Source organism: Equus caballus, chromosome 15 (assembly GCF_041296265.1).
Source record: "Equus caballus isolate H_3958 breed thoroughbred chromosome 15, TB-T2T, whole genome shotgun sequence".
Lineage (NCBI taxonomy): Eukaryota > Metazoa > Chordata > Mammalia > Perissodactyla > Equidae > Equus > Equus caballus.
In genome coordinates, this window is record NC_091698.1 from 45,705,310 (window position 1) to 45,715,544 (window position 10,235).

At 57.4% G+C, this 10,235-nt stretch overlaps 1 protein-coding gene across 6 annotated transcripts in view; it reads left to right on the plus strand.

The window, feature by feature from the left end:
• SFXN5 (sideroflexin 5) overlaps nt 1–4,177 on the plus strand; it is a 108,024-nt gene extending 103,847 nt beyond the window's left edge. For all 6 annotated transcript variants that reach the window (XR_011426372.1, XR_011426373.1, XM_001488626.7 and 3 more), the window contains one exon: nt 1,082–4,177. Coding sequence is in view for 4 of the 6 variants with exons in the window: in XM_001488626.7 (XP_001488676.1) it covers nt 1,082–1,159 (78 nt within the window). In the remaining 2 variants the exon portion in view is untranslated. The remainder of the gene's footprint in view (nt 1–1,081) is intronic.
• Nucleotides 4,178–10,235: the final 6,058 nt, after the last annotated feature.

Consider the following 10,235-nt stretch of genomic DNA (forward strand, 5'->3'; position numbering starts at 1 on the left):
TCTGTGCTGAAATGCTGGTGCGCAGGAGTCAGTGGACGGAAAATGTGGGAAAGAGGGTGGACAAGCCAGAAGTGGGCTGCGGGAGTGGGAGGCAGGGAGGTGGAGCCCAGAGGGGATCTGCCTTCCAAGGGGAGGGATAGCTGCGGTGGGGGGCAGGAGGGCAGGTGTGGAGCAGAGTAGACACAGGTAGGCCATGGGTTTGATGATGGGGTGCTGAGGGGTCCCTTCTGATGCCTTCTGTTTTCCCCCTGAAGTATAAAGAAGGCTCATCTGCTCAGGATGAGTGGGGAGCTGCGGGGGGCATGGCTGAGGAGACAGAGAAGGGCTAAGGTGGCCTCTGGAGAACGGGAGAGGGAGTGGACCAGCAGTGTGGCCCGGGGGTGGGGGTTTGCTGGCCACTCTGAGAGTCCAGCCAAAGTCAGGAACAGTGACTGTCGAGTGGTCTACATTAGGTGGTCAGGTTCTTGTGGAGAGAGGGTGCATGCATGATTGGGTTCCTCCAAAGCAGGGCTTCTGCCAGTCAGGGCTGGAAGGATGTTGGGGTGAGGGAGTGGCTGGAGTGATGGTCCCTGGTGTCCCATTGGAGGGGGAGGGTGTGAGGACTGAGGAGTCTGAGGCCTGAGGTCTCGGTGGTCTGAAAACAGATAGGGAGAGTGAGTGGGATGCTGGAAGGATAGGGGACTGTGGGGTCCAAGAGGGTGGGGTTTGGATTTAAGGAGTCTGAGTGGAGCAGCCCTGGGTGGTGCCGAGGTCCAAGGTGTGGCCCTGGGAGTGGGTTTGTGCAGCGCAGTGGCCAGGGTCCTTGGAGATGAGGGAGACACTGTAAGAAGCCAGATGTTCACCCACAGGGCCATGCCGTCAGAGAAGGAGGCAAGACCTGGGCTGGAAGGGATGCTGTGAGCCCATGGCAGACGGCAGGAAAGAAGGAAGATGTGTCATTAGGCGGCATGCTGGGCCCTGGCTGGGGGTGCTGGAGGCAGAGGCGGAACTGCGGGCACCAGGATAGTCCTAACTGCTACTCCCAGCCTCCCCGTTCACCCCTCCCTCCCCTTTCCTCTGTCTGTTCTCACTCTCTCCTCAGATCGAAACATCCCAACTGGAGCCTGAGATTGCCCAGGCCACCAGCGGCCGGACAGTGGTGTACAACAAGGGGCTGTGAGCGGTAGCAGGCCAGCCGGCCTGGGGACAGAGCGTTGTCCAGGCCGGGGAGTTGGGGACAGGGAAGGGGTCTCATGGGCTGCACCTGCAGAGAGGGGCAAACCGAGCCCCCCAGTCCTGGGCCACCTGGCACTGCAGTGGTAGAGACTAATCCATTCACCTGTTAACATAAGGGTGAGGAATTCTAACACATTTCCTATAAAAATAATCAAGTGCATTTCTGGGCCTTACGTGGGGTTGTCATAACTCTACTCAGCACAATTATGTGTGAAGCTGAAAAATTGTAGAGTGCCCACAGGGTAGAATTAGGATCCTTTTATACTTTGGTTTCTTTTTTCTTTTTCTTTTTTATCAGAATCAAGTCTGAGCCTTGGCTGCAGCCGCCCAGATGCGGCAGGTGGACAGGTGGTAGTGTAGGAGTGGGCCTGGGAGTTGGTGGATTTAAGAGATTACCGTAGCTGGGCTCGATGGCTCCCAGGGCTGGGCTGGGGAGAGGAGGGGAGGCAGTCTCCACCTCATAGGATGAATTGGCTACAACTAAGGTACTCAGGAGGTGGTCCAGGGAGTCAAGCAGCATGGGAGGCCTCTGGAAGATTCCTTGGGCGGCTGGCTCTGAGGGTGGCCAGCCTTTATCCATGCCACATCTGTAGAACCAGTTCCTCTGCACGAAGTCCACTGACACACTGGGACTGGTGTCACCCTTCGTGGAGCCCTGATGTATTTGAGGCCCCTGAGATGACCCCAGCTCCAGGCAGGAAGCCCCAAGAAGGAATGATGTTTTCTGGGAACCACGGACTGCACTCCTTCCAGGCACCAGGCTGGACGGCTGGGTGTTGGGGCTGAGAGTGGGCCTGGAGCCAGGCTGACTGCATCAGGGGGGCCTCTCCAGCCACAGAGGCTGCCTGCCCCATCCAGCTGCATCCTGACTGGGAGGGTCTCGTGCCTGAGGGTGTGGAGGCCAGATCTCTAGGCATCTATCTGAGAGGCAACATCGACCCAGGAACAGTGGGCCCCAGCTCTGGCACTAATTTGGGCTGTGTGACCTTGGACAAATCCACTCCCTTCTCTGAGCCTCCACTCCCTATCCAGAACCAGAGGACTGGATCGAGGGGATCCCACCTGCTCTTCCAGCTAGACCTCGTCTTTGCCTGTCCTGCTTGGATGCTGGTCATGCCAGGCACATCCCCAACGTGGACACTGGACTGGGAAAAGGGCAGGTCCCTTTGGGAATGGCCAGCAGTTTGCCCTCAGAACCTGGACTTTGCCCTTCTGTGTGTGACCCCAAATCTTGGGAGAACTTGAGCTTTGCCAGACACTTTACAGTTCTGAAGGAGGAGGCAGCATGGGTGCCTGGGCCTGAGTGTGGGGTCACATGTGGGTGCGTGCCACCTCTCGCCCCACAGGGCCCTCCAAGGCCACTGGCTGCCGACTCCCATCTCCCTCCCATTTGCGGGCCAGGAGAGAGGAGAGAGCTCTGCAGAAGAAAGCAGGGCTGAGGTGGGGGTGAACAGGGTAACCCCTTGTCTTAAAGGCCCAAGCAAAGAGGAAGTACGGGCCTCAATGCACCCCTCACCTGACCCCAACTGGAATAGAGCCCTGGACAGGCAGCTGCAGGGCCTCCCTCCCCTGGTGACTCCACCTGGGGAGAGACCTGGCTGGAGGTGAGCATAGGTGCGTGCAGGAAAAGGCTGGCGCCGGGCAGCAGGGGCGTGGCCACAGCGGCTCTCCATCCTGAGGGCAGGGGTAGGTGCCCGTGGGTCTTCCACGGGCATTGACGCATGCACCTCCCAGAAGCCCCTGCTGCCCTCACCTCCCAGCCAGCCCTGGAACCCCCAAGCTAGCTCTACAGGACACTGCCCTGAGGGCTCCCTACTCTCCTGAGGAGCTGCCGACCTCCTGCCCATCAGGAAAGGGAGAAGGCAGAGACAAGGAGAACAAAACAGCAGAGTGGACGGGTGCCACAGTGTTGGAGGGGCAGGTATTTTTAAGCTAATCTCGCCATAATGTGAATGTGCCAATGACTGGGGGCTAGGCATGTCTCAGTCCTCTTTTGAAAAGCTCACTTCAAGCTCCCCCTGCCCACCTCTCATTGGGTCTTGTTCTTGTGCACTTTACCTTGGGACCAAAACTGCCCACCCTCGCCCCATTCTCACCCCCTCCAGAGGCCTGGCAGAGATGGGGTCTTCAAATCCCTCTCTGTGCTGGCTGCCTGGGCCTGTCCCAGCCCAGCCCTGTGGCCTCAGCATCTCATAACCTACTTACTTTGTCTCTTGGGTGATTTCTAGTCATGCTCCCAAATGCAATTTCAGGTGAGCTAAGGGGGCTTCTCCTGGTGGAGGAGGCAAAGGATCCTTTTAGCTCAGGGTGATGGTGATGCAGGTTCAGCGGGCCATGCTGCTAAGCCCTGGTCTGGCTGCAGAAAGCACAAGGGGAAACTTTTGGTCAACATCCATCCCCAACTCTGCTGAGGCCAGAGGAAGGGAGTCCTAGTGGGCAGACTGGCTCATGACTGAGGCGGCTGCCCAGCCAGAACCCACAGGTCAGGGCTGGCCCAGCTGTGCCACAGTACGGGGCACACCTGCAGCTGGTTCTCCAGCCCTTGCGCACCCACCCGACCCTCCTCTGGTCATGTCCAGCTTTCCCTCAGGCTCGGGGATGCCCTTCTCCCATTTCTGGAGAGCAGTCTGAGGGTGCAGGGACCAAAAGCCCAAGACAAGATGGCTGCTGAGTCAAGATGGCCGACAGACCCCTTTCCACTTCCTGGTTGTGAGCCGGCTTACTTCCTGTCCTGGGCCTCTAGCCCCGGAGAAGCGTGGAGTCCTGAGAGGAGAAGGACTAGTGGACAGAAGCAGAGGTGATTTTCCAGCCCTGGGCTGGTGTGAGTCAGGCATCAGCACACATGCCTCGGCCACACCCAGGGGGCTCCGCAGTGTCTTTTTAACTTCTCAGAAATTTTCTCAATCTCTGTGATTTATGTAATACTAACGAGCTGTGGGCAATAAATGATGGATTTAAAGCATCAGGGCTCGGCTTTGTGAATTGTGGGTGGGAGAGGGGGGAGTACGGAAACACGGCAGGAAGAAGCCAAGAGCTGCCTGAGGATTTTGTGGGAAGGCCCCAAGGAAGGTGCAGACCAGGCTCCAGGAGGGGTCAGGCCCGAGGCCCAGAGGGAAGAGAGGAAAGGATGCAAGAGCATGTGAGGGCAGGAAGCCGGACAAAGTGGGTGAGTTGATATGCTGCGGAAGGACACCCCCCCACACACCTATACAGAGCTGCTCCTGAGTGCTCACTAAGGGCCCCACTGCAAGGTACTTGAGTAGTTAAGAGATTTTGGTAGATTCTCATACTGTTTGTATCCAGGGGACTAGGGGGAGGGGGGAGAAAGGGAGGAGGGTCTTTCTCAACTGCCTGGGGGCCAAGAGAGGCTTCACAGGGAGGAAAAGTTTGAGCCAAGCAGAAAGGTACCTGATGTCTGCAGTGTGGTGGCACCAGCCCTGGGAGCCCTGCCCCTTCCTAACTCCTCCACGGTCCCTCAGGCCTCAGCTCTGAGAGCTCTGGCTCCTCTTCTTCCAGGCAGCCCCAGAGTTCCTTAGGGAGTGAGGCCTGGCCTCTTCTCCAGGACCTCCAAGCATCTTCCACCTCTGCAGGGAGAAGCTGCTGGCCTGCTGTGCCAGGCGGACCATGTACTAGAGGTGGGGTTCATGGTTGGGGTCAGGGAGACCCGGGTTCCAGCTGCAGCTTGGCCCCAGCACGACTGTGACTTTTAGCCAGTCACTTCTTTCATTCACCCATTTATTCAGTTAGCTGTTTATGGAGCATCTTCTCTATGGAGCCTTGGTGTCCTTAGCTGTAAAATGTCAAGAACAGCATCACTCGCTGGACTGGTGTAAGGACTGGAGAGACCAGGTGAGGAGCGCACCCAGACTTCTCTCACCCCTCCCAGGTGTGGAGGGCACTGGGCCTCCTAGGAGGATGGGGGAGGGAAAAGGATGGGGGAGGGGTCTGTTCTCAAAGTGATACTTCTAGGTCAGGGGGCTCCTGGTCTCCGGGGAATGTCTTTACTAAGTGCCCCAGTGCCACAGCCCCTATCCAGGGCGGAAATCCTTGACTCTCAGGACAGACACAAATCCCTCCTGGGAGCTGTTTGTTGTTTTTACCTGGTTTGGGGGCTCAGCTCCTGCCCAGCCCAGAGATCATTAACACTCCAGGAATGCGGCTTCCTCTCACCCATCCCCACCCGCTGGCCCCTAGGGCCTCCCTCCTCCCACTCAGGCCGTGGTTAGAAGGACAGTCAGAATGCTAGGGGATGAGGGCAGTGATGTGTGACCCTTTCCCCAGGGCCTGGGGAGCCTGGCCTCATTTTCAGAATGGAGCTTCTCTCAGTCTCTCAGAGCTGCTGCTGCTCCTGCCATCTCACCCAGTCCCCTGCCACTCATTAGCCCCGAAAACGGGAACGTCTCAGGCTTTCCCCACAAGGCCTAACCCCGACATGCCCATGCTTCCCTGCAGTACCAGATGTCTCTCTCAGGGGCTGAGAAGTGCTCGTTCTCCATGCCCCACTCCAAGCAAGTCTTGGCAGCCTTGTCTAAGGTCAGAGCCTGGCTGCTTCCCCACAAGGACACCACCTACTCTCAGTTCCCTGGGCCCTGTGGAGGGGTGGAGAGAAGGAAGGAGAAAACCAAAAGGGGAAAGAGAAGGTGGACAAATAGGCAGACGACAGAGGCCCCAGACGCCCCCCTCGGAGACCCCATGCAAATCCAGTGAGGAAGTGAGGGAAGGGGGCCGCCATCGGTCCCCAGGCAACTGAGCTGGTTCTCCTCTGCACGTGTAGGGGTGGCAGAGGAGGGACAGTGCAGCAGGGCCATCACTCACTCAGGAGGGAGCTGCAGGAAGCTCAGTGTCATTGGAGAACAGGCAGACATAAATGGGCCAGCTGCTGCAAGGCCAGGGACCCCTGAGAGCCACTGGGGCCTTTCAGAAGGGAAGTGGATTCATCTGGCAAGAGTGGAGTGTTCCGGGGACACAGGCAAGACTGCGGGGAGGCCAGGGAACAGGCCAGTCTGGCAGTCAGGGTGAGGGAAGATGGGGCCTGGACCAGATGGTCGGGTGGGGATGGAGAGAAGTGAAAAGAAGTTCAGGACTCAGCTCTGGGTGACTGATTGTGGGGAAGGTGGCAAAGAGGAGTCAAAGGCAGCCCTGGGCTCCTGGCTTGGACAGCAGAGGACATAGATGGTGGTGCCATTTCTGGGAGCTAAGGAACTGAGAAGGAAGGACAAATCTGCAGAGAAGGTGATTCACTCTGTGTTACAAGTTCTTAGAGGCTCCTGTGAGATAGCCAAGTCAAGACGTCAGGAGACAATTGGCTGTGCTTGTCTGGGGCTCAGGAGGCGGGTCGGCATTCAATATGTAGCTGGCATCTTATCCGTTTATAGAGAGCACCTGGAGCTAAAGGGCGAGAGGCACCCACCCAGGGGAACTCTGTGGGGTGAGAAGAGGAAGACCTGGGATGGAACCTCGAGGAGTCCCCGTCTCTGAGGCCTGGGAAGAGACAGCAAGATGCTAAGAAGCTTAGCCACAAGAAAGGTGTTTTGGGCTGAATTGTGTCCCTCCAAATTCATGTGTTGAAATCCCAACCCACAGTACTTCAGAATGCGATTGTATTTGGAGGCAGAGTCTTTAAAGAGGTAATTAAGGTAAAATGGCCATTAGGGTTGGTCCTAATGCGATATGACTGGTGTCCTTCTAAGAAGAGGAAATTTGGACACAGACGCACGAAGAGAGAGAACCCCATGTGAACATGAAGACAGCCAACTGCAAGCCAAGGAGAGAGGCCTCCGAAGAAACCAACCCTGCTGACACCTTGATCCCGGACTTCTAGCCTCCGGAACTGTGAGAAAATAAATTTCTGTTGTTTCAGCCCCCCAGTCTGTGGTGCTCGCCACGGCAGCCCTGGCACGCTGATCCAAGAGGTGAGAGGAAGATGAGGGTGCGGTATCCCAGAGGGTGGGAGATGAGAACGCTTCAAGCAGGAGGGGTTGTCCATGTTCTTATAGGCACTGGGAGCTGAAGGGAGAGGAAGAGCAAGCTGCGCCCCTTGGAAGGACCTGCAGAGAATGATCCCGGTGGAGTGTGGTCAGGGCGGAAGCCAGATCTCCAGGGTTGAGGGTTGGTAAGACTCCCACTGACGGCCAGTGTAGATGATTCTTGGAAGAAATTTAGTTGTGAGTTGGGCAGAGGCATGACAATGGCTGCAGCGTGACGTGGGGCTGAAGGAAGGCTTTAGAAGGGAGACTCTTGGGCATGTCGAAACTCTAATGGGCGAGAGGCTGAGACTGTAAGTCAGGAAAGAGGGAGAACCACCCAAGTGTGAGGTCCCCCAGGGAGGCAGGGAGAATCCTCCTTGGCCAGAGGGGGAAGGGTCTTGGGTGGGAACAGGAGGCAAGTGGAGAGGATGCATTGGGTGTAGGCAGTGTGGGTTTGAGGGTGGGAAGTTGAGGGGTGACAGGCCAGCTTCCCCTGCCCCTCCACTCTGCACCCTTCTCCACTGGCTCTCCACCCAGGGTGGCTGACTCTGATGAACTTGCTGTCTGGCTCCTGCCATTGGGAGTCACCAGCAGGAAACAGGAGGATGAGAGGAGAGTGAGACTGGGGGATTAATTCCCACTGGCCTCCCCTGCAGTCTGTGGGCCTCTCACTCCTGAAGGCCTCAGCTCCCATCTAAGGTCCTCTCCATCCAGCTCTCCTCTCCGGTTCTCGTAACTGTTCCTGCCTCTTCAGGCTTAGGGGCCATATGGGTTCCCCATTGTTGTCAGCCTTGGGGTGCTGCAACATCTCTTGTTGGTGTCCCCAAATTTGTTAATTGTTCCTTTATTCAGCTCTGCTCAAAGTGCCTCATTTGAAGGGGCCATCTCTTTCTGCTGAGCCCCTGACCATGAAGGTGTTCCCTTCTTAGTGCTTCTTTTTTCTCTCTGAAGATGGAAGTAAGGGCCTCTGCTGAGGGTAAGGGGGAGAGGAAGTTTGGGGAGAAGGGTGACCGTTTGAGACGTCCCCTTGGAGAATGGGAGTGGGCTTCTCAACAGGTGTGAGGCCTCAGCTGAGGCTGGGACCTCGGACTTTGTGGGGTGCGATCCACAAGCTTGCCCAGTGTCCTCATGGACTCAGCTGCAAGGGCAGATGGGAAATGGGTTCAAGCAAGTTTGCAGTTTTGCTAGGCAGGTACAGCTAAGGAACAGTGGGACAAGGGGATGTCAGAGAGAGAATAGAGGGGCCTGTGGCCAGGAGGGGCCCATGAGGTCAAAGCACAGATGGAGAGGAAAATTGAGCGAGTGATTGGGAAGAACGTGTGATCTGAAGGGGAAGGACATCTGAATGTGTGATTTGACAGAGGGTGCAGTTCTGGGCTCTGAGAAGCCCTGAGAGTGGGTGGTGAGGAGGCGAGGAGGGAATGAGAGGCTGGGGTGCTGGGTGGGTTGTCCATGGAGACCCCCCGGGTCTTGGGGAGACAGGAAGACCATAAGCCAGCCATAAGCTCTTTGACAAATGAGGGGGTGTGACTGGGACAGGCAGCAACGCATGGCCCACGTGCACAGCCGCACGCCCACACACACCCACACAGTCACACTTGCGCACACACGCCTACAGCCCTCCCAGACACTCGCAGACACCCTCACATGCACTCACCCTCACACACACCCCAGACAGCAGATGGGGCGCTTGGGTAATTGGTTAAACCTGTTCCCGATGTCTGGCTCCGCATTGGCAGCGCCTGTCTGACAGGAAAGCTGGCTGGGCCTGCACCGCTCAGCCTGCTGGCCTCCCTGCCCCTCCCCCTGCATGGCCGCCCTGGAGCAGGGGCTCCAGCAGAGGCCTGTGGGCCCCGCCTGGCTCCCTCCTGGGCAGAGCCCAGTCCACCAGGCGAGGGTTCCACGAAGCCCCATGGGAAGCAAGCACAGCACCCATGAGGAGGAGCGAGTGGAAACCAAGGGCAGAGATGCTAAGCGCATGAGCCCTGCTGTTGCCGAGGCCAGAGGTGCCAGTCCCGGAAAGTTCCATGGACAAGAGGATGTGTGGAAATCACTCCCTGGAGGCGAGGCACACGGCTTAGGCCACAAGAGTTGAGAACAGTTCCCCTCTGCTCCCTCCACTTCAGCCGCGTGCAGCTTGGGGTTCTCACAGGTGTTGGTCGATTCCTCAGCTCATCGGACTCTGTGGGGCCCGGGGGCCCGGGGGCCCGAGTCAGGCTCACTCAGGGACGGCCTGGCCCAGCAGCCACTGTCCTCCTGCGCTCACGCCTGCAGGCCCTGATCTCCAGGCTGGAGGAGCAGTTGGGGGAGGGAAGGGAGCATCGTTCCTCGGCTTCTCCCCTTCCCGGCTGCATCTGTGTCTCTTCGAGAGAGACTTTGGTTTGTTCCCTGGAGAGGGCCCAAAAACTCCCAAATTAGCAAACCTGGCAAGCCCGCAGCTCAGAAAATAGTTCATCCTGATTCCATGTTTTTCAGGCTCGCAGAAGCCTTTATTAATGAAGTCACAACACCAATATTTACCGTCTGCGGGGAGAGGCACAACATGGGGGATGGATGGGAGTGCAGTGGGGACTCCCGCCCCGCCCCATGCAGGCCTGGCCTAGGAAGATGGGCAGGTTTCCGTGGGTCCTTTCCAGCCCTTTATCTGGATGACAGGGGGTGCTCTGCTGTGATCTTCCTGCTCCCCCCTTCCCCCCCAAGTGAGAGAGAGTCTTGAGAGGAACAGCTCACCCATTCCTCTACCCCCACTGGTGCCAAAAGGATGCCTCCTCGTCTCAGCCTCACCCCACCTATGCATACATGCTCCCCAGAGGTCATCCACCTGCCTGCAGTGAGAGAGTCCACTGCAAGGTTTAATCAGGACTTATCCAGGTTAGGATTTTCAAGATGTAAGGGATGCATTTTCCTGGCTGATGGGGGGAAGGGACGTTGGGTTGGGACAAAGCCCTTTGGTTTCTAGCATTAACTGGACCCAGAAGAGACGCTGACAGTCCCAGCAAAAGGACCTTCTGTGCTTGGATCCCTGCATGTGCCCCAGGCACACAAAGCTGGGCC